Genomic DNA, 22,587 nt, shown 5'->3' with positions numbered 1-22,587 from the left:
AATTATGTATGTCCTATAATGTTAGTTGATGTACCTTACAGTACTAGTGTTATGAATAATTTGCAAAATTAATGATTTTCGGTAATTAGGCTATATCTTAAGACTGCATACTTCAATTTCAAAACAATTCAGTACATACGTTAACCATAACAAAGCGGATATGTCCTATAAAACTTTTGATATAGCTTACAGTTTTAATGAAAAATTTGCATAATTAATGATTTTAGGTAACTAGGTTGTATCTTAAAAATGCAAGCTTCAAATTTCGTATGATATGATACATATATCAACCATAATAATACGCACCTGTCCTATGAAGTTTGTTGCTACAACTTTTACCTTTAATGAGTATTTTGAATAATGAACGATATTCAGTAATTAAGCAGTATCATACATTAACCTAAGAAAGCACGCTTGTCCAAAAACAAAGCCTGTTACCATTGTTTTTTTTAAATTTAATGAGTTATTTGCATAATTAGTGATTCCCTTACGGGAGGCATTCAGTTTAAATCTGGTAATTTGATGTTCTTATAAAGCACGGCATAGGATAATACCATGGGTGGGTTATACTTCCATGGATATACCTAATATGTAAAAAAAAATCTCCATTGTGTATACATCTTCACAGCAAACCCTGAAGTATTTTCCTTGACTTGCTTTCCTGAACTGGAACTTTCTTCGGATACATGTATTAAACCAGTTTGTTTGTTTGTTTGTTTGTTTGTTTGTTATGGATTATCGTCACTTATCGTGCGATTGTTAATTGGCGGTCTTCCGTTCGTTGGGTGGGGCTGGGGTGTTCATCCAAACAAATACAAACACAGGTTATGCCACGTACACGTGTTAGTGTCTTAAGCTTGAAAACCTTAAATTGAGTCATTTTCAGAATTATTTTCCCTAGTTTTGATAATCCAGTGATTACTCTGTGATTGGTTGCTATCAAGTGGTGGTCAATATCCTTATGTTAATACAAAACATAAACAGAATCACGTACTAACCAGCAAAGATATGCCACTAAATACATGCTAAAGGATATTCGCGTTCGCATATAAACTTGACTAGTTACGACATCTATACTAGGCCTGTTTTGTGTTGAACTTCATAGTCCGGACGTCACTGTGCTTGTCAGCTACGTAATCATTGGATCTAGCTAGAATATCCACTGGGCAACAGGCAATAGTTGATCAAACAAACAGATGGTAAACTCAAACACTGATATCATATCAGTTATACAGGGAATTAAATAAACATTGTTTACACCGTTTACCATGGCATTTGTAGTCAAGCTGCAACATCAAAGCAGGGTGGAAGTCGCATCAGTTCATAGTATATATAAGGTTAAGGATAGAACGACGATCTCCGACAGCAACCATTACACCACCGCAACGTTGACACAGTGAGACGCCGTACAGAAACTTGAAAATGGGTAACAGGTGAGTCGGTACTAGGATGACGTAGCGTTTTCGTAAAGATGGTGGTTTTACGTTCATTGGATGGATAGATGGACCTTAACACATTTCAGGAAGGTTGGGATTTCAGACGTTTTGGGAATTTAAAAATCGGTGGTTTTCTATCACAATGGAGCATTGCAATGAGATGAACACACAAGGTGGTGATTTTCAGCATGATAGGCATATCAAACTTATTAAGTTACGTTATGCGTGAGATTTCTTGGCTATATATTTCGAGGAACAACTGAAAATACATTCTTTCTCGTTTTGAAGTTGTCACGAAATACATCATCTCTAGCCTCATTCAGATCTGTGAGTGAAAAATTATTAATTCATGGGTCCCACTTTGTTTCCTCGCTGGTGTATAGTTATTCACGTATCAGGTCGTGTCGTTCTTGTACTGGAGATTATCGAGATAGACGCGTCATGGGGATAAACTGAGTTTATGACTTGGGGGGGGGGGCGAATAAATTTTGCTGCATATAAAAAAGAATACCTTTTGTATACTCACCATGGCATTATATTTGGTAGAACTAAAACCTGGTATTACTGATTTGATGACGTAATTTAGAATGACAAGGCAACACTTATTGTGCTATCAACTATGCCGCTAACAATGTTAGAAGACAATGTATACCAAAAAACGTCCTTTTCCTTTGTCTATAATCTCTGAGAATTAAAAATATAACCTTGTCTATACAAGATTTGGGTTGTAGTAGTTCAATGGACTGTTTTCACAACATAGTTTTTTTTACGATAGTGTCGTTGGTGGCGCTGCTACAGATGAGCAATACAGTAGCATATCGAGACACTTCTTTGACTGACATACATTCGAATATTATTTCTCAAGAAGCATAAGATAATAACATTTACAAACAAAAACTCCACCAGCATACAATTGTTGTGATAACCATGGAAATTGTTCAATTGACACAATCTAGTCCGTGATCCTTGTCAATCGTCGGTTGAAGCCTTGGCAATACAAAATGTACCACAGATTAGCGATACCGGGCATTGTACAGAATTTAGTGGCAATATTTACCAATGACGTAATTGTACACGGGCGATGTTGTCGATTAGTCTAAAGAAAATAGTTTGATTTATATGATTACGCAACTATTGTGCTACTGTGCTGTTACTAGGGGTAACACGATGAAAACAAACAATAACGTTGATGTATGAATGCATACAGAGAAAACAATAATTCAAATTAAAATGTTAACACCGTGTCTAATTTAGTTCAAAATGTGAATTAGGTATCAAGTCAGCAAATTAATCTAGAATTTGCTGAGAGCAAAAAATATATCTATAAATGCCATGATACTTGTAATAAGTTCAAATCGTGATTCATCGGGGGCGGCCGTTGGGGGCAGGATTTTGGGAGCGTACGTAAAAATCAATTTGATTGGATACTAGTATATATTCAGTGTTGCAGCCAGGGATGAACTATACATCCCATAACACAGAACACAGAAGAGTTTTAGATATAATGGTGTTAAAATGTGGAATAATTTAAGTGTTGATGTCAAATTGTAAATGTCAATTTTATCTTTTAGGAACCAGTTAGTTTTGTAGTAGCCTTCATGTCCTTCTGGCTTTTGCCATTTTACATCCCTGTGTTTTCGTTTCATTGGTTTGTATTTTTACTTGTTCTGATTTTTAATGTAGATATTTGTATATTTTTATCTCGACACTGTGTGAGAAGAGCCTTTGGCTCAACAGTCTATCAAGTTTAAATAAAGTCTAATAAATAAAAATGCTATGTGCACACAGCTACACACAAAAATGATGTTTGCCCATATACAAAATGTATAGGTGATTCATTCATGATATACAATATTACAAGTAAGTCAATTATATATCAACAAAACCTATTTATTTAAAAAAAACGTTCCAGTTTCAGCTTGTGCAACTTTAAGATTTTGATTTGTCTTTACGGTTGTAGTGTGGGAAGTGGAGAATCATCCAACTCGGTCATCGAAATGACAGGAGCAGAGGTTACCGCTGACGCCGCAGAAAAAATAGCAGGAGGAGTGAAGGAGCTATTACTCGGACCAAAGAAAATGAACGAAAATATCTACAATTTTGACCACCATGTTGAGGTATGTGCTAATCGTTTTTCATTGACATTGCTAGGACTCGCGGTGCTAATAGTCTGTAAGATAAAGACATTCGTTCCACGCTATCAGTCTAGGGTGCTGGGGGCCAGTCACGTTGCATTTCACATAGACCATAGACCTAACGTACGTCATGTTCTTCCGCCCTCAACGGTCTTATCTTTCCACAGTGTGTCGATGCATGAGGGCGTAAGAATTTATGCATTTGCATAATTTATGAGGGCGCACCGACGCAGTTTTCATATATACTGATGACGAACCAACCATTTCATCTCAGCGTAACAAATGTACTGTTGAATTTTCTCCTCCGCTGCCAGGCCAGGAGTGGGGCACGTTATTAACTGCATGGCAATGTCTGATATATTTTTTTTAAATTTCATAGTTGGATTTTCCAGAGGTTTTCCAAGCACCGAAGACAAGCAGAAACTGGGGACCAATATTGAGAGCGAATAGACTTTTATACAGTGTTACCCAGGTAGGTGGAAAAAAAACACCACATAGAGAAGAATCATGATCACATAGAGTACACACGTCACTCTCGTTCGAAAATGATAGTCTAAGAAAATCTAAGAAGGTCGTTTAAAAATAGCTCAACTTCATGAACTAAAACTTTTGCTGCACATATAAAAAGTACTCCCAGTATTCTACTTTTTGAAGCATACTTATCCAAATTGTCGCTTGACCTTCGTTTTAGCAAGTTTTTGGAGAAATGTTTAGTGTTTAAATATAGACAATAAACTTTGGTGTTAATGTGGCTTGTAGAAGAAGCACAATATACACGTATTTAGAGTCCTTTGATATGCAAATGAAACATTTCTGATTCAGGAGATTTATTCGACGTTGTTACAACGTTTTATTAGTTTTTCCCTCTTTTCATTTTTAGTGCATAAACTTATATTCTCATCAGAGCTCGTAACAATAAATTATAAGACGAAATTGTTTCTTCCACGCAATTTACAATAACAGATACACAACTACCATGGAATTTCAATCATGCTCTCACTCCCCACTACTATTTGTTCGTTTACAATAAGAGCTGAAATCACCACAGCAATAGTATACTTACCTGGCACAGGACTAGCCATGATCATGTAGGTGGCTGGCCCAGGGCGAGGCTTGTCCATTGCACTCCGGACAGGTTGACCCTTGCGATCACCCCAAATGTGGGTGACTCGGGTGCATAATTTATGGTAGTGGGGGACTGCGTTCGCGCTATCCCCTGACAATAAGTTCCAAAAATAGAAAGAACTTTACGAAAGTGTACTAGAATCAATCAACAAGTATTTTCACTTAACTTATAAGCTCGGCTTGAGGTATAATTTCTAATTTTCATTATATAACGTCACCAATGACGTCATCATATTGATATATGTCAATTCTATATGGAGACTCTTCATTTTTAAATTTCAATTTCAACTTGACTCGAATTTGATTTGATTTATTGATTTCACCAGGAAAAAATAACATACATTAGAAATAAATTAACAAAATATAATAATTAAATTAAGTCAAAGAATATTCAATCAAATACATCAGTATACGTAATTACATGGGCCTGATGGGGTTGTAGAAATAGTTCTACAGAACTAGTCTAGCCCACAACCCTGACAGAATGAGTTAAGTCGAAAATACTGGGTAAAACTCGGGTAGCGGAAAAATAAACAAAATGTGATAAGAATAATTGTCAAAATATTGCTTTGCATGAACGAATAAATAGGATTTACAACAACAACAACAACAACAACAACAACAACAACAACAACAACAACAACAAAAACAGCAAGACATACATACATACATACATACATACATACATACATGCATACATGCATACATACATACATACATACATACATACATACATACATACATACATACATACATACATACATGCATACATGCATACACGCATACATACATACATACATACGTTGAAGTACCTATTACTAAGTACTTACTTACTTAAGTAAGCTTTTAAGGCATGTTTGAATGAATGTCTGTAGGTTATGTTTTTTATGTAGTCTGGGAGTGAATTCCAGTGTGTTACAGCTGCATACCTGATATTGTGTTGATTATGAGATAAGCTAACTTTAGGGACAGAGAAATTGTTTTGAGTCGCGAAACGGGTGGGATACATGTGAGGAGGTTTTTTAAAGTACATGTAATGTGTTATATCATGGGCAAAGTGATTATTCAACAAGTCAAAGATGAAAATGCATGTGTGCAGTTTACAGAGTTTATAAATGTCTAAAATACCAAGTTGTCTGAAAAGAGGGTCGCTATGAGCATGAAAGTCAGAAAAAGTAATTTTCTTTTGAAGTAAAAGTATTGGCCGTAAGGAAGTTTCATAGGTAGTACCCCATATTTCTAGGCAGTAAGTAATGTGTGGTAAAATGAGTGTGTTATATAATAACAAGAGAATTTAGAGAATTTAGAGAATTTAGCTGGAGCATAGTTACAGATCAAAATGTCATACGTGACTGTATCCTTTGTTTTCAGGACTTCGTGTATCGTGTTTGGGTGGTAGTTCTAGGATGGCTGCTTGCCCTTCTCTGGGGAATTTTATTCGGTACGTTCAACTTCCTCACCGTGTGGCTATTACAACCAATCTGGAAAATCGTCTTCGTCGTCGTTCGTAACGTGGCAATTCCCTACACCGTCATCATAAGGGCTGCACTCGACCCCATCTTTGAAAGTATTGGCCATATTCTGAGCCATATCAGAGCTGGTGTATTCCTCAGAGCACAGGGAATGACAATGGATGTAGTTAAAACAGTTTGAGAAGATATTGTCACAGGGAAATCAAAGACGAAAATGTATCATCAAACCTTATATCATAAAGTGGTCTGAGATCAAACACAACTGGTTCATTGAAGCACTTAGTTCAAATTTCATTTCGGCCAGTGGACATGCGCATTTGATGATCGGTCCCACCGCCATGTTAATGTCACCGATGCGTCGTGCGACCTTTAGTATTCGTGGTATTTGCTCTTTCGTATTCGCACGTCATATAGTTATCTGTTTTGGTTTTTATATATCTGCGTGTCCTTTTTTACTCTTATTAGATCAAAATTTAAAGCTTGTGCACGGTTTGTAGTCTGTAAGATGCGACTTGTTGTGCCACGGCTATCAGTCAGTAGCGCGCGCTGAATGACACAACGTATATTACAGTCTTGTCTCTCAGTTCTTAGGTCAACAAATGTCAAAGTGAAGCTCAAGTAATAATATGCAGCTTTGAAAAAATATTACCGTCCATAATTTGTGCGCGTGAGTGTTTTTTTCTTTGTAATTAGCAAATTTGATGAAAAAGGCTTATTTTATAAAAGCAATCTTTATATATTGTAAGAGAATCATTATATGTTTCATGTTCGTTTAGTTCCACAATCGTGAACTTTAGAACCTTGATTTAACTAAGATTTTTTTAGCAAAGTTCGTAGTTTTATCAAAAGGGTGAATATGTGTTTAGCATTAGTTTCTGCCATTCATTTCCATTGCCATTTTCACTTGATTTTTACACTGGATATACATTACAAAATTTGATGTTTCTGTATTTTGCACATTTGATTATAGTAAATAAAAGTATTATAATTCTCTGATTTTGGTATCCGTTTCCTGGTTAGTCTCACTTTTCATATACAGCGCCTCCTTGCGGTCATTTCTTCCATCCATTGAGTAGAGGGAAGAAATGACGGAAACTGGCGCCAGGAGGCGCTGCATATGGAGAGTGAGTTAGTCGCGGTTGTACCTATTTAAACCGGCTCACTTCATTGGTGGTCATGACATTCACAAGCCATTAACGGTCCAAGTGCAACAAACCCGCGGGCTTGCCTGACGAAAACGGGTGTCATAAAAGTTGTTTGCATCTCTAAAGCTGTTTGTAGTGTTACTTATAATAGCCTAATAAATTGATAACAACTGATATAAGACGGAGATAAGGTTTGCCTCAATTGACCCACTCCTTAGAAATGATCTTACGCTGTGAACTACACTGTTTACTTGTGTTATGTAAGAGCCCATCATCACATGTGTAAATATTGGTACTCTTTGATAACAAGTGGACTTGCTTCTTTAATGGCTTGTCCCAGTAATGTTTGGTGCTGAACCTGAGATTACTGCAAGGAGAGACTCTAGCTAGGAACTCCGTGAAACCATAGCATGGTATAATCAAGGTGGCTAGTTATCGGTGTGAAAACTAAGGCAAACCACAACGGTTGGATTGGCTTGTACTTTCTGAGTATTTCTTTATAGTACCGCTACAGCATCTCGGAGAACAAAGCAAGGAGTTCTGTGGAAAAGGGATACACAGTTTTTGGCATGATTTCAATTTAAAGGTTACTCGCATTCAGTATTCTACTTATTATCGTTTGCAATAGTTGAACTGAACATAAATCTGGTATAATATATAGTAAGATATAACTTATAAACGATTCGATGACTTAATTGTACGTATGAAAAAATGTCGAGAAATCCTTACTGTGCAATCATTGACAACTGTTCTCCTTAAAAAAATAAAACTGGTGTTTTCACTGGGGATAAAGCAAATTAGAGGATAGGATACTTGCCAGGATCGGAACGTGACCTAGTCTATCAGCTAGCCCTCGGATGTTCTTCCGATAAAATACGACACACAGCCGAACAACGCTATCGAGGATGGAACATCCGAGCAAGCCCTCACATGCGAACTTCGTTCGCTTATAGTTATAGCATCGAAAGAAAGCCCGAACGTCTAGCAGCAAGACTAAACGTGACCCAGCCATGATGTAAGTATATAAACAAATACACGTGTTTCTAACCAGTGTTTTCGAGATCTTTCCACCACATATTGCAAATCTGTAAATGTGTCATCGCTTGATGAGAATATGTACACGATTTGTGCAAATAGTAAATTCTTTGTTGTGTGTGACATCGTGATGGCATGGGCTCTAGATCTAATAAACTGGTGATTTGTTTGCACAAACCAAGTTTTATGGCCATCAAAGTACAAATACAATTGCGTTGTGTGAAGGCCAAAGTTATTTGGGACATGTAACGATCAGAAAGCATTACTTTTGCCGACAAATCGAACCAGAATTTACAAATACAATTGTTTTTCAGGAAACTTCCATTTGAAATAAATGCAAGAATGCAACTTTTTTGGCTGCAATTTCTGTGCATCGTATTGGTTATTTCCCCAATGTGTGTCATGATACTCATTGATAGGTCCCATACGATTCCAAATGTGTTTTTTTCATTTTCCTTTAATCTGTCCGTTATCAAATGTATGCAAAATATATGTATTGTTTCATTATTTTCAAGTAAATACATGTAATAAAGTGCATAAGGGAGTGTCCAGGTTTTACTTCAAGGGGGACCCCAGAGGATTTCCACTTTTCCTTGTGTATTTTTTTCAAGCCCCCCCCCCCCCCCCCACCACCACAAAAACTTGGGAAAAATTGATGCCCCCCTGCAAGTACTTTATTTTCCCATGCCCCCCCCCCCCATAGACTCACACATATACACAAACACACTTTGTGGAGTCCTGATGGGTGAATGGTTTGCGTGGCTTGAAAGCTACAGATTGCAGGTTCAAGCCCCGTTGCTGCCTGCTGTTTATTTCTGAGTGGCTAAAGTCCTTGGGCAAGATTTGAACCATGACTGTGCCTCAGTTAAACCAGCTGTATAAGTGGGGACCTGGTAGGATGTAGGTTGCAATGTGAAGGCTTTAATGCTATGCGCTTAAATGGCTGCAATGGATTGTATGCTCCCAGGGGAGTTGAGGAAGACTAAAGGGCAGCTGTGCCGTTTCCAAGCCAGGGGTAATAATTAAAGCACTTTGAGCATGGAGTGGGAAAGCACTATATAAGTACATTATTATTACACATACACAACATACATGTATGTATGTATGTATGTATGTATGTATGTATGTATGTATGTATGTATGTATGTATGTATGTGTGTGTGTGTGTGTATGTATGTATGTATGTATGTATGTATGTATGTGTATGTATGTATGTATGTATGTATGTATGTATGTATGTGCTACTTTTCTTTCTTCAGGCTAGTTTAGTGGTTTGGAAGAGGGTGGTGTATGCAGAAGGACAGGAAGGGGTAACAGGGTAGGGTTAGGGAAGGTAGTATGCCTACCATTGGCGATATTGACAACCAATTACAAGACAGACAACAAAGAATGGAAGTAAGAACATATGTTCATTTTTAACAATAGTACATCATAGAACCTCAAGGGTCTATGAGTACATATATATTTAATAGCTGACCACAGAATGAACATGACATTATTCACATCTCACAAACGCTTCTCTCAAAGCTGCACTAGCAGCTTCTGAAATGTTTGTTGTCCATATTTTTGTTAGATGTAATGACTTCCTAATGATATTGTCCACCCTAATGACCACTATACAATCACAGGTGGTGAAACATACAGTATCTGTACACACACTATAAATCCAAACCAAATAATCTGTTGTTACAATTGTAGTTATCCAATGACATCACAATTTCAACCTAATACTGTACTGCTTGGATGAAAACAATGTTACTGATTTCTAATCGTGGGCTGTCCAATCAAAAAAACAACATTTCAGTTACAGTTAGTGATGTTTTCATCTCGATCTACATTTACTATTCTGTGCTGTTTACAGTTTTAGTATTACAGGTTGTTAATCAGCTACAAGCACTATTTCAATATTTGTAGTATGACCTCCACTGGACCTCTAGTGACAATAAAATTGAAACGAAAGTAAATGTACATTCTCAATGTGATATCCAAGTTTTTTACTGTAAGTCATAAGTTATCAAGGTCTTGAATTAGATTAGGAACCATGCATACAATGTACAGGAAACAACTATTCTGATATCAAGAGAGACAAACACACATTCACAATTTATGAAGACTATGCTACATTTGAGCATAGATGTTCATGAACTATGGATTCATTAGTATCTAATGGAAATTTCTACATACAGTAACAATATTTCTTAGAAGCAAATCCCACATTTTCACCGACATCTTGTTAGCACTGTACTACTATGGGCTGTTTGTACCTGTCCAAAGAAATGTGAAACAAGGTGGAGTGGTACAGCTTATTAAGGATCTGTACATACAAGCTTCCCAAATTAGGGAGCCTTCAGTATTGACAGGGTGAGGGCCAGAGGAAATCACACATGATCTGTTAAGTAAAACATGACCCCCCTCCCCCCATTTGTAAAAAGTGACCCTCCCCTTTGTCCCATTTTGTAAAACATGACCCTCCCCATGACAATTCCATAAACTGAAAATTAATCAATCTTCCCATTATATGTATACACTCACTGTTGCAGTTTTCGGACAGACTCTGTTTTCGGACAGATATCAACTCGTCCCATGATCCTTGTTGTTTTCTTTTGAACTATCATATTGTCATGCTCAAGCACTCATACGAAAGATCATGCGATACAAAAGCTTTGATTCAACACTAATTTTGTGGTATCAGTTCTGAGAGCACTAATATTGGTGATCACAAAGTTACCATATGTAACAACACTGTCATAGTTGCCAGTGCTTTTTGCACTGTGAGTGATAAGGTGAGATGGTACAATCAATAAAATGCATCATTTTATAGACAATTTTCTTACATTATATGTATTTGTACTTTGGCATGTAAAAGACTCGTAAAAGTAAATGATGAGTGTTCATCTCACTTTTACATCTCAAAACACACAAAACAAATTGACAATCATTGAATCTTAAATTTGGTCACAAAACTACAGATTGTAAAATGTGACCCTCCCCTAAACATTACTATCCAAAATATGACCCCCAAGAACAGGTTTGTAAAATGTGACCCACCCCCCTGATTCCTTTGGCCCTACCCTACCTGTAAATACTGATGGCTCCCTTAGTATGTCCTGTGATGTCACAACCTGTGGGTAATCATATCGTGATGATACATGGTATGGCCCATTGCAGTACACCCTAGAAAATACTGACAAGACATCAGAAAAAATTTGGGCCTCACTTCCTAAAAATTATTATCATACTGTGAGCGGCCGTGTCCCTTTGAATACTGCATGACAGCCATGCACCTTTTCGCAATCATGCTAAATTAGAAGTACCTTCATGAACTCCTGTCATTTAAAAGTAACTGTAATGACAAATGAATAGTAGTCTCTGGTTACATCACAAATGACAGCAGATGATAACATTGGAACTGTGATTCAACCAAAATAACACATCTAAACAAATCAAACTGGATCAATTGAATGGTTTATGAAGATTACACAAACCAAAGTTTGCATAAATGTATTAAATGCAACAAATAAACATGTACATGTACATGAAGTATATGCAGCATTATGGATGGATTCACTTATTGCTATAAAGTTGAAAATCAAAAGAACTGCACTATTCTTCCTTTCAAAATGTCCTATTTCATACCATATAACTCATGATTTTAGACATTGTCCTCCATATAAACTAAAAAAAACTATGTTTTCCCCTTCCTTTACAGGACTTTAATTTTCTTGTACCAAATGAGGCTGTTCTAGCAATAGCCAGAAGATGGCGACAAGAATTTTTGCAGTAGATGATGTTGAAGATAACCATGATGCCAACAGCATGCTGCTTACACAAATTTTGTTCTTTGGCAACATGGTAGACTAGGGGTTGGCAACCATGTTGTTGTTCCAAGCTGCTGTGTCTGGGTGATAAGGGACAGATACCCTGACCCATTCTTAACATACACTGGATTTAGACCATCCAGACTTCAGTGAATGCATAGTGAATCAAGGTCGTCTCAACACTTGCTCTTCCACCAATGATGCTGTTGGGGGTGGAGATATGGGAGCAAGATTTCTTGACAGTCATCTAGGGTCACTGGCTTCCAGTTCCTTCCTTTGCTTCATTCATTGTCAGTCAAGTAGTCTTGAGTCCACTTTTAGTTTCTTCAGGCAAGCAAATTTGGGTATGTTTTCTCCACTTTGAGAGGTGTGATAGCCCATCTACAACTCTTTTTTTTTTGGAACACTCTGTGGTGGCTAAAATTCATAATACAGGAAAAGAGACAAAATTTGTTGTTACAATAAGCATTCATGTTAATGCAGTTTTAGCCTGTGTATGGCACTTGATTTACAATTTTGCTAGTGTCTACTATCCTGCTTGTGCTATTTACAGTTTATTCTATTAGCCACACCTAAACAAATAACATTACAAAAATACATACCTGTATGCTTGTAATATAATACCCTCCCCCCCCCCCCCCCCCCAATCAGCTTACTTTTACTCATACACGTAGTGTTACAAGCAGGACGTACAGTAGATAGGAGTTACTAAAGTTGCAGACTCAGTGCTGCAGGCATGCTACTATAATTTGGTGTATCATTCAACACAAATCTCTCAGCCTTCCGAGTTTGCCTTTCACCAGCTGTTCAAAACATATCTACAAATCTTTCCCTCCCTGGTGATTATTATAACAGATTTGATCATTGCTTTAGTTATTCTACTACACATATTACACACACACACACACACACACACACACACACACACACAAAACAAAACTAACAGCTTCACTTAGATAAATGTTAACTCTGTGCATACTTGGTGTTGTGTCAAGTAGAAAGCCATGTTTGAGTGTAGCCAAATTTACATGATTTACATTTTTTTATTGTAGTGATTACATGATAGACTTGTACATTTCAAAAGAAAAACTCATCACAAGTGGGTAGTTTAGCACAGCTTGTGATAGGCAAACTATGCTGCTTGGTCAAATAGTGTTGTAATCTATGTTCATTATAGTAGTGTGTGTGTGTGTGTGTGTGTGTGTGTGTGTACTGTTCAGTGTTTGACATTATCATTTTGAATACACTTTTTGACATTGATGAGACTCTATATTTCTGTCTTAGTGGTTAACTAGACTGGATAATTTTTGTATTGAAATATTGTACCAGATTAGACTTCATCCAATGTTCTTCCTTTGACATGATTTACCTAATATGTACTAAGTATATTTCTGATACATGTATATATGTTTATATTAAAAGAGAACTATTTATTGTTACCGAATCACTCCTTCCCTTGTCCTCAGTAAATCTCTGTCAACATGTACATTGTGATCTAGAGCTGCAAGCAAGTTTCTTGCCCTGTAAACGGGTGGTGTATTTGCTGAGCACTTAGATGCATACATCAATCATTCAATGTATGTTGGTGAAAAGACTCCAGGTCTGAAGTTGTCCTGAAAACAAATACACAGAACAGTATATAAGGTCTCCACTATGGAAGTGCCTATTCAAAATTGGTTGTGAGCACCATGCATACTCAACATGTTCAGCTTGACATTTCTGTGAGAATAAGAAACCACACAACAACCTTTATTGGCTTTGTTATATCACATTGATTTACAGCTAAAATAATGTAGGCTTGGTGATTCACTCATGGAAAATTATGTTTTTGACACAGAACTAGACATAGTTAAACTCTAGACTAACAATAACAGAGACAACAAACACAGTAGGATCCTTAGTATTGCTATTCTTTCACAGTGTAGTAAAAGCAGGCTTCTAGTGAAAACATTACACATGGACTTGATGGTTTTTAATGGCTGCAGTTGTTTATTTTCTAACTGATAATCTACATTTCAACTTGACTACTTCTACATCACACTGCACAGCACCTATGTAATTATTTCTTTTACATTACAAGCTGTCTGAGGGTGTGCATTTAACAGTTATTTCACATGAGTGAAACACCAAGCCTACATCATTTTAGCTGTACTTATTGGTACATGGTACACAGAAAACATACAATTTAATTTTATTTCTTTGTTTGGTTATGGAGCATGCAGTAATGGTCTAAAATTGACACGGTCAATAACTTGAAAATAGCATCAAAGGTTTAACTAGTAATGATAGCTAGAACACATGATTATTCAATACTTTCCTATCAAGCGTGTTACAGTAATGCTAAACACAATATTTTTTACAATTTTGGGATGAATTCAAGCATGTGATCACAACCTAAACACAATGATTATATCTACGTCAGTAGGGATGAAGTCAAGCATGCAATCACAGCATAAACACAAGGACTATATCAACGTTAGTAGGGTCATTTGACTACTGAATAGTATGGGGGCCCGTTCTGGTCACAATTATGTAACGTGCTAGAATTAATATAATGTAGTCTAGAATTAATTTTCATAATGACTGCAATTAATTTTATGCACTCCTTGAATTAATTAAATGTGTTTTGATTCATTTTATGCACTGTAATTAATTTTATGTATTCCTTGAATTAATTAAATGTGTTTTTTATTTTACTGGTCTTAATTTTATGTAGTCTAGAATTAATTTTATGCATTCCTGAAATTAATTTCATGTTGTCTAGTATTAATTTTATGTATGTGCTGAATTAATTTTGTGTATGTGTCGAATTAATTTTGTGTATGTGCCGAATTAATTTTATGTATGTGCCGAATTAATTTTGTGTATGTGTCGAATTAATTTTGTGTATGTGCCGAATTAATTTTATGTATGTGCCGAATTAATTTTGTGTATGTGTCGAATTAATTTTGTGTATGTGCCGAATTAATTTTGTGTATGTGCCAATTAATTTTATGTATGTGTCGAATTAATTTTTGTATGTGTCGAATTAATTTTATGTATGTGCCGAATTAATTTTGTGTATGTGTCGAATTAATTTTATGTATGTGCCGAATTAATTTTGTGTATGTGTCGAATTAATTTTGTGTATGTGTTGAATTAATTTTGTGTATGTGTCAAATTAATTTTGTGTATGTGCTGAATTAATTTTGTGATGTGTCGAATTATTTTTGTGTATGTGCCGAATTAATTTTGTGTATGTGTTGAATTAATTTTGTGTATGTGCCGAATTAATTTTGTGTATGTGTTGAATTAATTTTGTGTATGTGTCAAATTAATTTTGTGTATGTGCTGAATTAATTTTGTGATGTGTCGAATTAATTTTGGCCCTACAATCCTTTGCGCGAGATTTCTTATTCAAAATGGCGGCCCGCAGTGGTGCTCGGCGGCTTGTCATTCGAGAAAGAAATGAAGGAGGATTCTACCAATTATGTGTCGAATTAATTTTGTGTACGTGTCGAATTAATTTTATGTATGTGCCGAATTAATTTTGTGTATGTGCCGAATTAATTCAATGTGTCTTGGAATTTATCGCCCCACAATGCAGCGCGTGAAGGTACTCTGCCTTGATTGGTTGAAAGTGTAGTTGGTCTTCCAACATGGCGGCTAGCGGCAGCAGTGCGAATGGGGATGTACAAACGCGGGAAGAAATAAGGCAAATCGCCCAGAATGCGATAGAAAATATCAACAGATTGGCAAATATTCTTCAAAATCCAACTACTGCTGTTGTTGCACAAAGTAGCACGACTAATCCTAGTAATAGAAATACAAATTTCAGAAACGCCGTCGATGAACTTCGCCAACGATTTCCCACCCTTGGCACTGGACGTGGACGAGTTAACTCAGTGAACACAGTAGGTACCACAAGTACTTCATCTCAGCATTATCGGTCAAGATCTGCATTTCGATCTCACCCGTATCCCGTCACCAACAGCACTAGCAGACGGTCTGCAAGTGCTGGACGACCCTCAGCGTATTCTACTGTAACAAGAGATGTTATCGTTATAGAGAAAGACCACGACCGTATACCCACCAGGGCGGAAAAAGTTGATTTAGAGAAGAACGGAAGAGTAATCACAGGTTTTGACATCAACAGAAATTGGGATGACGAGCAGTTGGAAAGAGCTTTCCATTCACTGCTAAGGGGTTCAGAAATGGAAGGACTGTCCTTTGAAATAGTGAAAAACTGTTTTGGAACACTTGTTACACCAAATGTGCCCACCGGGAAAGAGATAGATGCAAGGCTGTTGTTGAAATCTATTTCACCGTCAGGATGTATCTATATCAGGCTTCTCTCAAATTTGCCAGATGTAAGTGAACCAATAGAACATATGTTATCTCAGTCAAATTATGACTCTGACAGCCAAATGGAAGCAAATACCTCACATGCAGAACACACTGATGACGTCATGGACGTACCGCCTTCTACTGATACGGGTACTACCAGCAAAACAATAGTGGAAGATGTAACAGATAAACCAATACCTGAAGCAGGAATTATTTCTCCACCCAGTGAGAAGGACTTGGATCCAATTGTATGCCCATTCGATATTCAGGCTATAATAGACAAAGGGAAAGCTTTAGAATTCATGGACCCAGTAGAACTACTAAGATTTCTGCAGCAGGAGATAAATGAGGGAAGAAAGCTGGATCTTCTGTCTTGTGAAGAAACTCTTGAGGGCACGACCAATTACATCACTATCAACAGAGATAGCATTCTCCACTCAACATTCAGTGAACTAGAGTTTATTGACAATTATAGAGTCACTTTTCAAGTAGACTTTATGGGGGAAGAGTCAGTTGATCTTGGTGGTCCGAGAAAGGAGTGGATTAGATTAGTTAATCATGCCATTAAGGAAAAGTACTTTGACAAAGGACTGCGAGTATTCCTTACACAAGATTACTACTATGTAGGAATAATGATAGCTGTAGCAATACTTCAAAATGGGCAGCTACCGACATACCTAGAGGAAGATATTTTGCAAGAAATTGTATCCACTGACACAGCCAAGAATCCTTGTGTTCATGAAATTCAAAGAGGTATTGAGAAACTTGGAATGCTATCAGCCCTTCAGCAGTTTCCAATATTAGCACATCTCTTAAGACCAGGTGCTCAGCACAAAATCACCGTCCCAAGCCTGCTGCAACTTTTGAAGCCAAAGTTATCAGAAGAAGGAAGCAATGCTGCCATCTGTGAGAAAGAGGTGTACCAGTTATTTGTGCGATATGTGAGAGAAGTGGCAAGTGGAAGGAGGTCTTGTGGAGAAAAGAAACTAGAACTAGAGCACATTTTAGAGTTTGCAACTGGCGCATCTGTAGAACCAGTGTTAGGCTTTATTATGCCACCTTCAATTGTATTTGTCTTTCCAACTGAAGTAATTGTCAAAGAGGCAAATTCTGCTGATGAAGATAGTTCACCTGTGATTGTAGGAGGTTTCACACCCACTGCTCATACCTGTGGCAATGTCCTGCAGTTACCAAGGCCTACAAAGGAGTTACCTCTTCCTTCAGTGGAAAGGTTATATTCAATATATGACATTGCTTTTTCACAGCCTTTTTTTGGTGTTAACTGATTTTGCATTGTAGTTATATCACATATCTCTAGAAACAAGACAGATTGATGTATGTATGAATGAATGCAAGTAATACACATAATTGAACTAATTTTGTTGTATGTATTAATTATGCAAGCCATATGACTTATTATTCTAGTACCATGTGCAAAGAAAAAGCACTTGCTGAAAACTGAAAAAGTGTGATGTTCCTTTACCCAAAAGCAGTCTGTTTATTTTGCTTCAAGGACTATATACATATATACATACATACATATATATATATATATATATATATATATATATATATATATATATATATATATATATATATATATATATATATATATATATATATATATATGTATATATATATATATGTATATATAGTAAATAGTATCAAACTCGTAGAATAGAGTGCTCGATGCTTGGGTAAGCAGGGCGGGAATAATCAAAGTAGGTTGGTTGGAACTTGAGGTGCTTGGTTGTAACTCTGAGTTTCACGCTCAATGCGTTCATCATGTATATATATATATATTCATAAAAACAAAATATGCATTGAAATGCAGTACAACAACATGATAAAAAATCACAACTTCTCAGGTGAACACTTAGGGGATATTGTTAAAGGAACTAAATCATGTGCATTTAGCTTCTCAGTAATAAACAAGGGTGTTATTTAGTCCTTTGGGTCAATACACACATTGCACTAAAACAGTTGTATTAATAGTTAAATGGATTTATTAGAGAATACAGTTATAAATGTTACACTTGTTGGCCTTTGCTTCCCTTTCAATTCATGTTTGATAGTTTTACTGTTGGCCATTATTTGATTTTATACAAATCAAAGATGACGGTACAATTAAAGATTAGAATATTTTGGCGTTTTGTATTACATGACAGATGTTTCCCATATGAGACAGACTTTTTATGAGGGGAACCTCAGGATGTACTCTTTAGTTTTGTTCAGCCTGTATAATATAAAAGACAATATTGAAAAGTGGTAGTTCAATTAGAAGGATGTTAAAGCAAATGTGTAAACAGCATCAGCAAAGCACAAATGGAAAGTGTTTCATTGTTATTAACTCACCACCTTATCAATATTGACAACTATATCACCAATTCAGTGTGAAACCTTTTTGATATTTAAAAAAAATAAAGTAATGTGTTGTATTCAGTGGAGTATTGCTTTTGCATTTCATAAATGTTTGCTGATTGGAATAAAGTATTTTTTACGGCTTTAGAATTAGGGTACTCATTCTTAGGCAGTCCCAGAGGAAAGAAAGTACAAGTTCATTTTAGAATTGTGAGGGCGCCCTCACTGGTAATGGCAATTGGATAGCTTATGTCTAGTCTATCCACAGACTCAGAGAGAAATTCTTTTAACACTCCCTATTCACTCTCCCTGGTTGTCCTACAATTCATTTATCTGTGGTGGAACCATTAACTCAATCAGTCTGTATTTAGACAAAGTTATATATATATTTATATCCAGATATTCAGTAGAAAAACACCAACTGCTGATTTCAGTTAATTATTCCCTAGGCCAACCCATTTTATACATACATACATACATACATACATACATACATACATACATACATACATATGTATGTACGTACGTACGTACGTACGTACATACATACGTACGTACGTACATACATACATATACATACATTGTACACACGCATACATACATAATCACACACACATACATTGTACACACACACAAACATACATACATACATACATACATACACAATATGGACAGATATTGGTATTTCAAAACCTTCCCTTACAGGAGGTTAAAATGTGTTTAATTCAAGGTTTGATTGGATGTTACCATTACATAGCCAATGGAGGAACTAAATTACTAGTCAACTCTTCTCAAGAGTGCTACAGTAGTACACGTTATCTTTAAATGGATACTAAAAGGTAACATGAACAGAGCCATACTGTATAGAATCTATGCTTGATTGATTGATAAGTCACAACTTTGCTTCAACTCCAAAAAAAGGAGGGGGGGGGGGCCTCTGCAACCCTCTATATATGTCATATTATAATCTATATACTCTTATATAAAATGTGGTAGAACAGCTCAAAGCCCTTTGTAAAGCATTAGAACTTGAAAGTGACAGGACGTGTGGATCTGAAATATATTACTGGTATCTTTTAAATCCTGCACTATTTGACACTTATATGGCTGACTGCAACACTACGAACCCTTTGAGGGATATGTCTTTGGCATAATGTTGATAACAGAGATACAACCATAGAATTGTCTCAACCAAATATATGAATCTCAGTGACATTCTATTGAGGCCAGTCTCTTGACACTTCAAAAAAAATAAAAATATAAAAAATATAAAAAAAATAATATTAAACAAAATGGTGACTCATCAGGCTCAGATTTGACAGTCAAAAGCCTGTAGAAAGTAGAAAGGTTTCCAAAAAAGTCTAATTGCTTGCCACATGAAAAAGAAGTTCTTCATGTTGACATTTACAAAAAAATTTCGAACACGAAATGCAATACCCCAGCTACTGCAAAAACTCATATTGGTAAGTATCTCAATGCAATACAATGGTTTAGAAATTGTTAACCAACTCTACACATTGCAAGAACAGATTTATCCCATAGTTCTCATCATTTTGCAGTGGGCATGGCATAAGATTCAACTGTTCATCAGATAAGTCAAATGCAGGAGGAAAAACATTGACCTGGTAGTCATCATCTTCCACAGATAGAACACCCTCTGGATCTACTCCATATTCCTCAATCTCTGTGGGTGTCAAGGCAGTGTGTCCAGAATGCATATTCTCAAGCATTCCCTTTTCCCACATTTGTAAAGGTGACTGGTTTCTTTCACTTGAAACAGGGTGATTATTCATCTGGCCGATGAATTCCTCTAGTGATCTATTGATTCTGGGGATATACACATAGTGGAGACAATATAGATGAACATCATCTAGTATATCAAGGATGCCATCATCTTCCATTGCTACAAATATACGGGCATAAAATGCCAATACACCCAAGTAAATGTCACGATGAGCTCGCTCTACTCTAGAGTTATGAACCGAGGAGCCAGTGATAATGCTTCCTCTGCCTGCCCCACGATGCTCTATCATATATTGACCCACATAAAGGTTTTCCATGCCACAGTCTGACCGAACACGTGATGGCAGTCCCCATTGTTTAACCCCATTTGTGAACAAATTGAGGACTGTATCAGCAGTGTTATTGTTGCAACAGGAAACATATATAAGTAATCTTGTCTTGCCATCGATACAAACATGTGTAATCAGCTTGTACCTAATCAGCTTATGTGCAGAGTCTATATGCCAGAGGCTGTTGGGAGTTGGTACGTAATACTTTCTACGGTGTATTGTCATCCTCCAACGCAAAGCAGTGCCAACGGGGTCCACTCGACGCAAGCATTCAGTTACCCTCCATCTTTGAATACGTAAGCCACGGCTTCTCAGTGCACCAATGAACCGCCTCCTTCCAATATTGGGGGTTAGAGGGCCTTCAGTACCGTTTCCTGTTATGGTACCGTGAATTGCATCTAATTCATCGTCCGTTATATCTGAGTAACCTTCAAACGTTTCACTCAAACCAAATTCCTTTCGTCTTCGTTGAATAGTCGAAACACTAACTTGAAGCATATCAGCAATTTTCTGCCATGGGAAGAAGAGGGAACGCAAGTGTTCCAATTGGTCTTTTGAAATTTCCAAGCGCCGTCGTCCAGGTCCAAGTTGTATTGATGTTACGGCTGTAGCAAATGGATAAGTATCCAAGCTACAGCAACCAGAATTTTCCCTTAGTTCTATCTCAGCTGATAGCATGTTGCTCAAATAAGTCAAAGATTGATGTAAACTCTGCACTGCTACTTGTATAATATGGGAAGGTAGTCCCGTTGGATTGGGCCCTCCTCTCCCTAAGTCATCCAAAAGCAAAGCCAAAGTCCCTGAGGCATCAAACATTCGGAACTTAACTTCGTATAGATCGTCTGTCGATCCTAAATTCAGGGGAGACAGAAAAACTTGAACAACTGATTTCAGATTTAGCAAAAATTGGTAGAATCCTCCTTCATTTCTTTCTCGAATGACAAGCCGCCGAGCACCACTGCGGGCCGCCATTTTGAATAAGAAATCTCGAGCAAAGGATTGTAGGGCCAAAATTAATTCGCGCAAAGGATTGTAGGGCCAAAATTAATTCGACACATCACAAAATTAATTCGACACATACACAAAATTAATTCGGCACATACACAAAATTAATTCGACACATTCACAAAATTAATTCGGCACATACACAAAATTAATTCGACACATACATAAAATTAATTCGACACGTACACAAAATTAATTCGACACATACACAAAATTAATTCGGCACATACACAAAAATAATTCAGCACATACACAAAATTATTTCAGGACATACACAAAATTAATTCAGCACATACATAAAATTAATACTAGACAACATGAAATTAATTTCAGGAATGCATAAAATTAATTCTAGACTACATAAAATTAAGACCAGTATATAAAATTAATCGGAAACACATTTAATTAATTCAAGGAATACATTATATAAAATTAATCGGAAACACATTTAATTAATTCAAGGAATACATAAAATTAATTACAGTGCATAAAATTAATCAAAACACATTTAATTAATTCAAGGAGTGCATAAAATTCATTATGAAAATTAATTCTAGACTACATTATATTAATTCTAGCACGTTACATAATTGTGACCAGAACGGGCCCCCATAGAATAGAGTACAGTGCCTGATGTACCTCAATAGGAATTCTGCT

The 22,587-nt window shown here is 36.5% G+C and overlaps 3 protein-coding genes and 1 non-coding gene across 5 annotated transcripts in view; 3 read left to right on the top strand and 1 right to left on the bottom strand.

Moving 5' to 3' along the window:
• Positions 1–22,587, top strand: part of LOC144433571 (uncharacterized) — a 313,028-nt gene that overhangs the window by 75,350 nt on the left and 215,091 nt on the right. The window lies entirely within an intron of this gene.
• Positions 1,423–6,349, top strand: LOC144434126 (caveolin-1-like). Its single transcript, XM_078122581.1, has 4 exons — positions 1,423–1,433; positions 3,397–3,553; positions 3,951–4,043; positions 6,068–6,349. The coding sequence occupies exons 1-4, from the start codon at positions 1,423–1,425 to the stop codon at positions 6,347–6,349; spliced, it is 543 nt and encodes a 180-aa protein (XP_077978707.1).
• LOC144434739 (U1 spliceosomal RNA) lies at positions 4,627–4,790 on the top strand. The gene has a single exon (XR_013480857.1). It is a non-coding gene; the product is annotated as a U1 spliceosomal RNA (small nuclear RNA).
• LOC144433983 (uncharacterized) overlaps positions 9,826–22,587 on the bottom strand; it is a 20,367-nt gene continuing 7,605 nt past the window's right edge. The window contains exons 7-8 of one of the 2 annotated variants that reach the window (XR_013480818.1): positions 13,607–13,779; positions 9,826–12,583 (exon numbers count right to left, since the gene is read on the bottom strand). The gene's annotated coding sequence lies outside the window, so the exon portion shown is untranslated. Of the gene's footprint in view, positions 12,584–13,452; positions 13,780–22,587 lie in introns of those variants that run through there. The other variant, XR_013480817.1, reaches the window with a different exon arrangement.

Source organism: Glandiceps talaboti, chromosome 4 (assembly GCF_964340395.1).
Source record: "Glandiceps talaboti chromosome 4, keGlaTala1.1, whole genome shotgun sequence".
Lineage (NCBI taxonomy): Eukaryota > Metazoa > Hemichordata > Enteropneusta > Spengelidae > Glandiceps > Glandiceps talaboti.
Note: the sequence above shows the minus strand (reverse complement) of the source record. Positions and strands in the feature narration are given on the sequence as shown.

What these genes read in the sequence shown, in the direction of transcription:
- LOC144434126 (XM_078122581.1), top strand. An exon ending in ATTTTGACCACCATGTTGAG is followed by an intron (nt 3,554 to 3,950) that starts GTATGTGCTAAT and finishes TAAATTTCATAG; the next exon opens with TTGGATTTTCCAGAGGTTTT. An exon ending in TTTTATACAGTGTTACCCAG is followed by an intron (nt 4,044 to 6,067) that starts GTAGGTGGAAAA and finishes CTTTGTTTTCAG; the next exon opens with GACTTCGTGTATCGTGTTTG.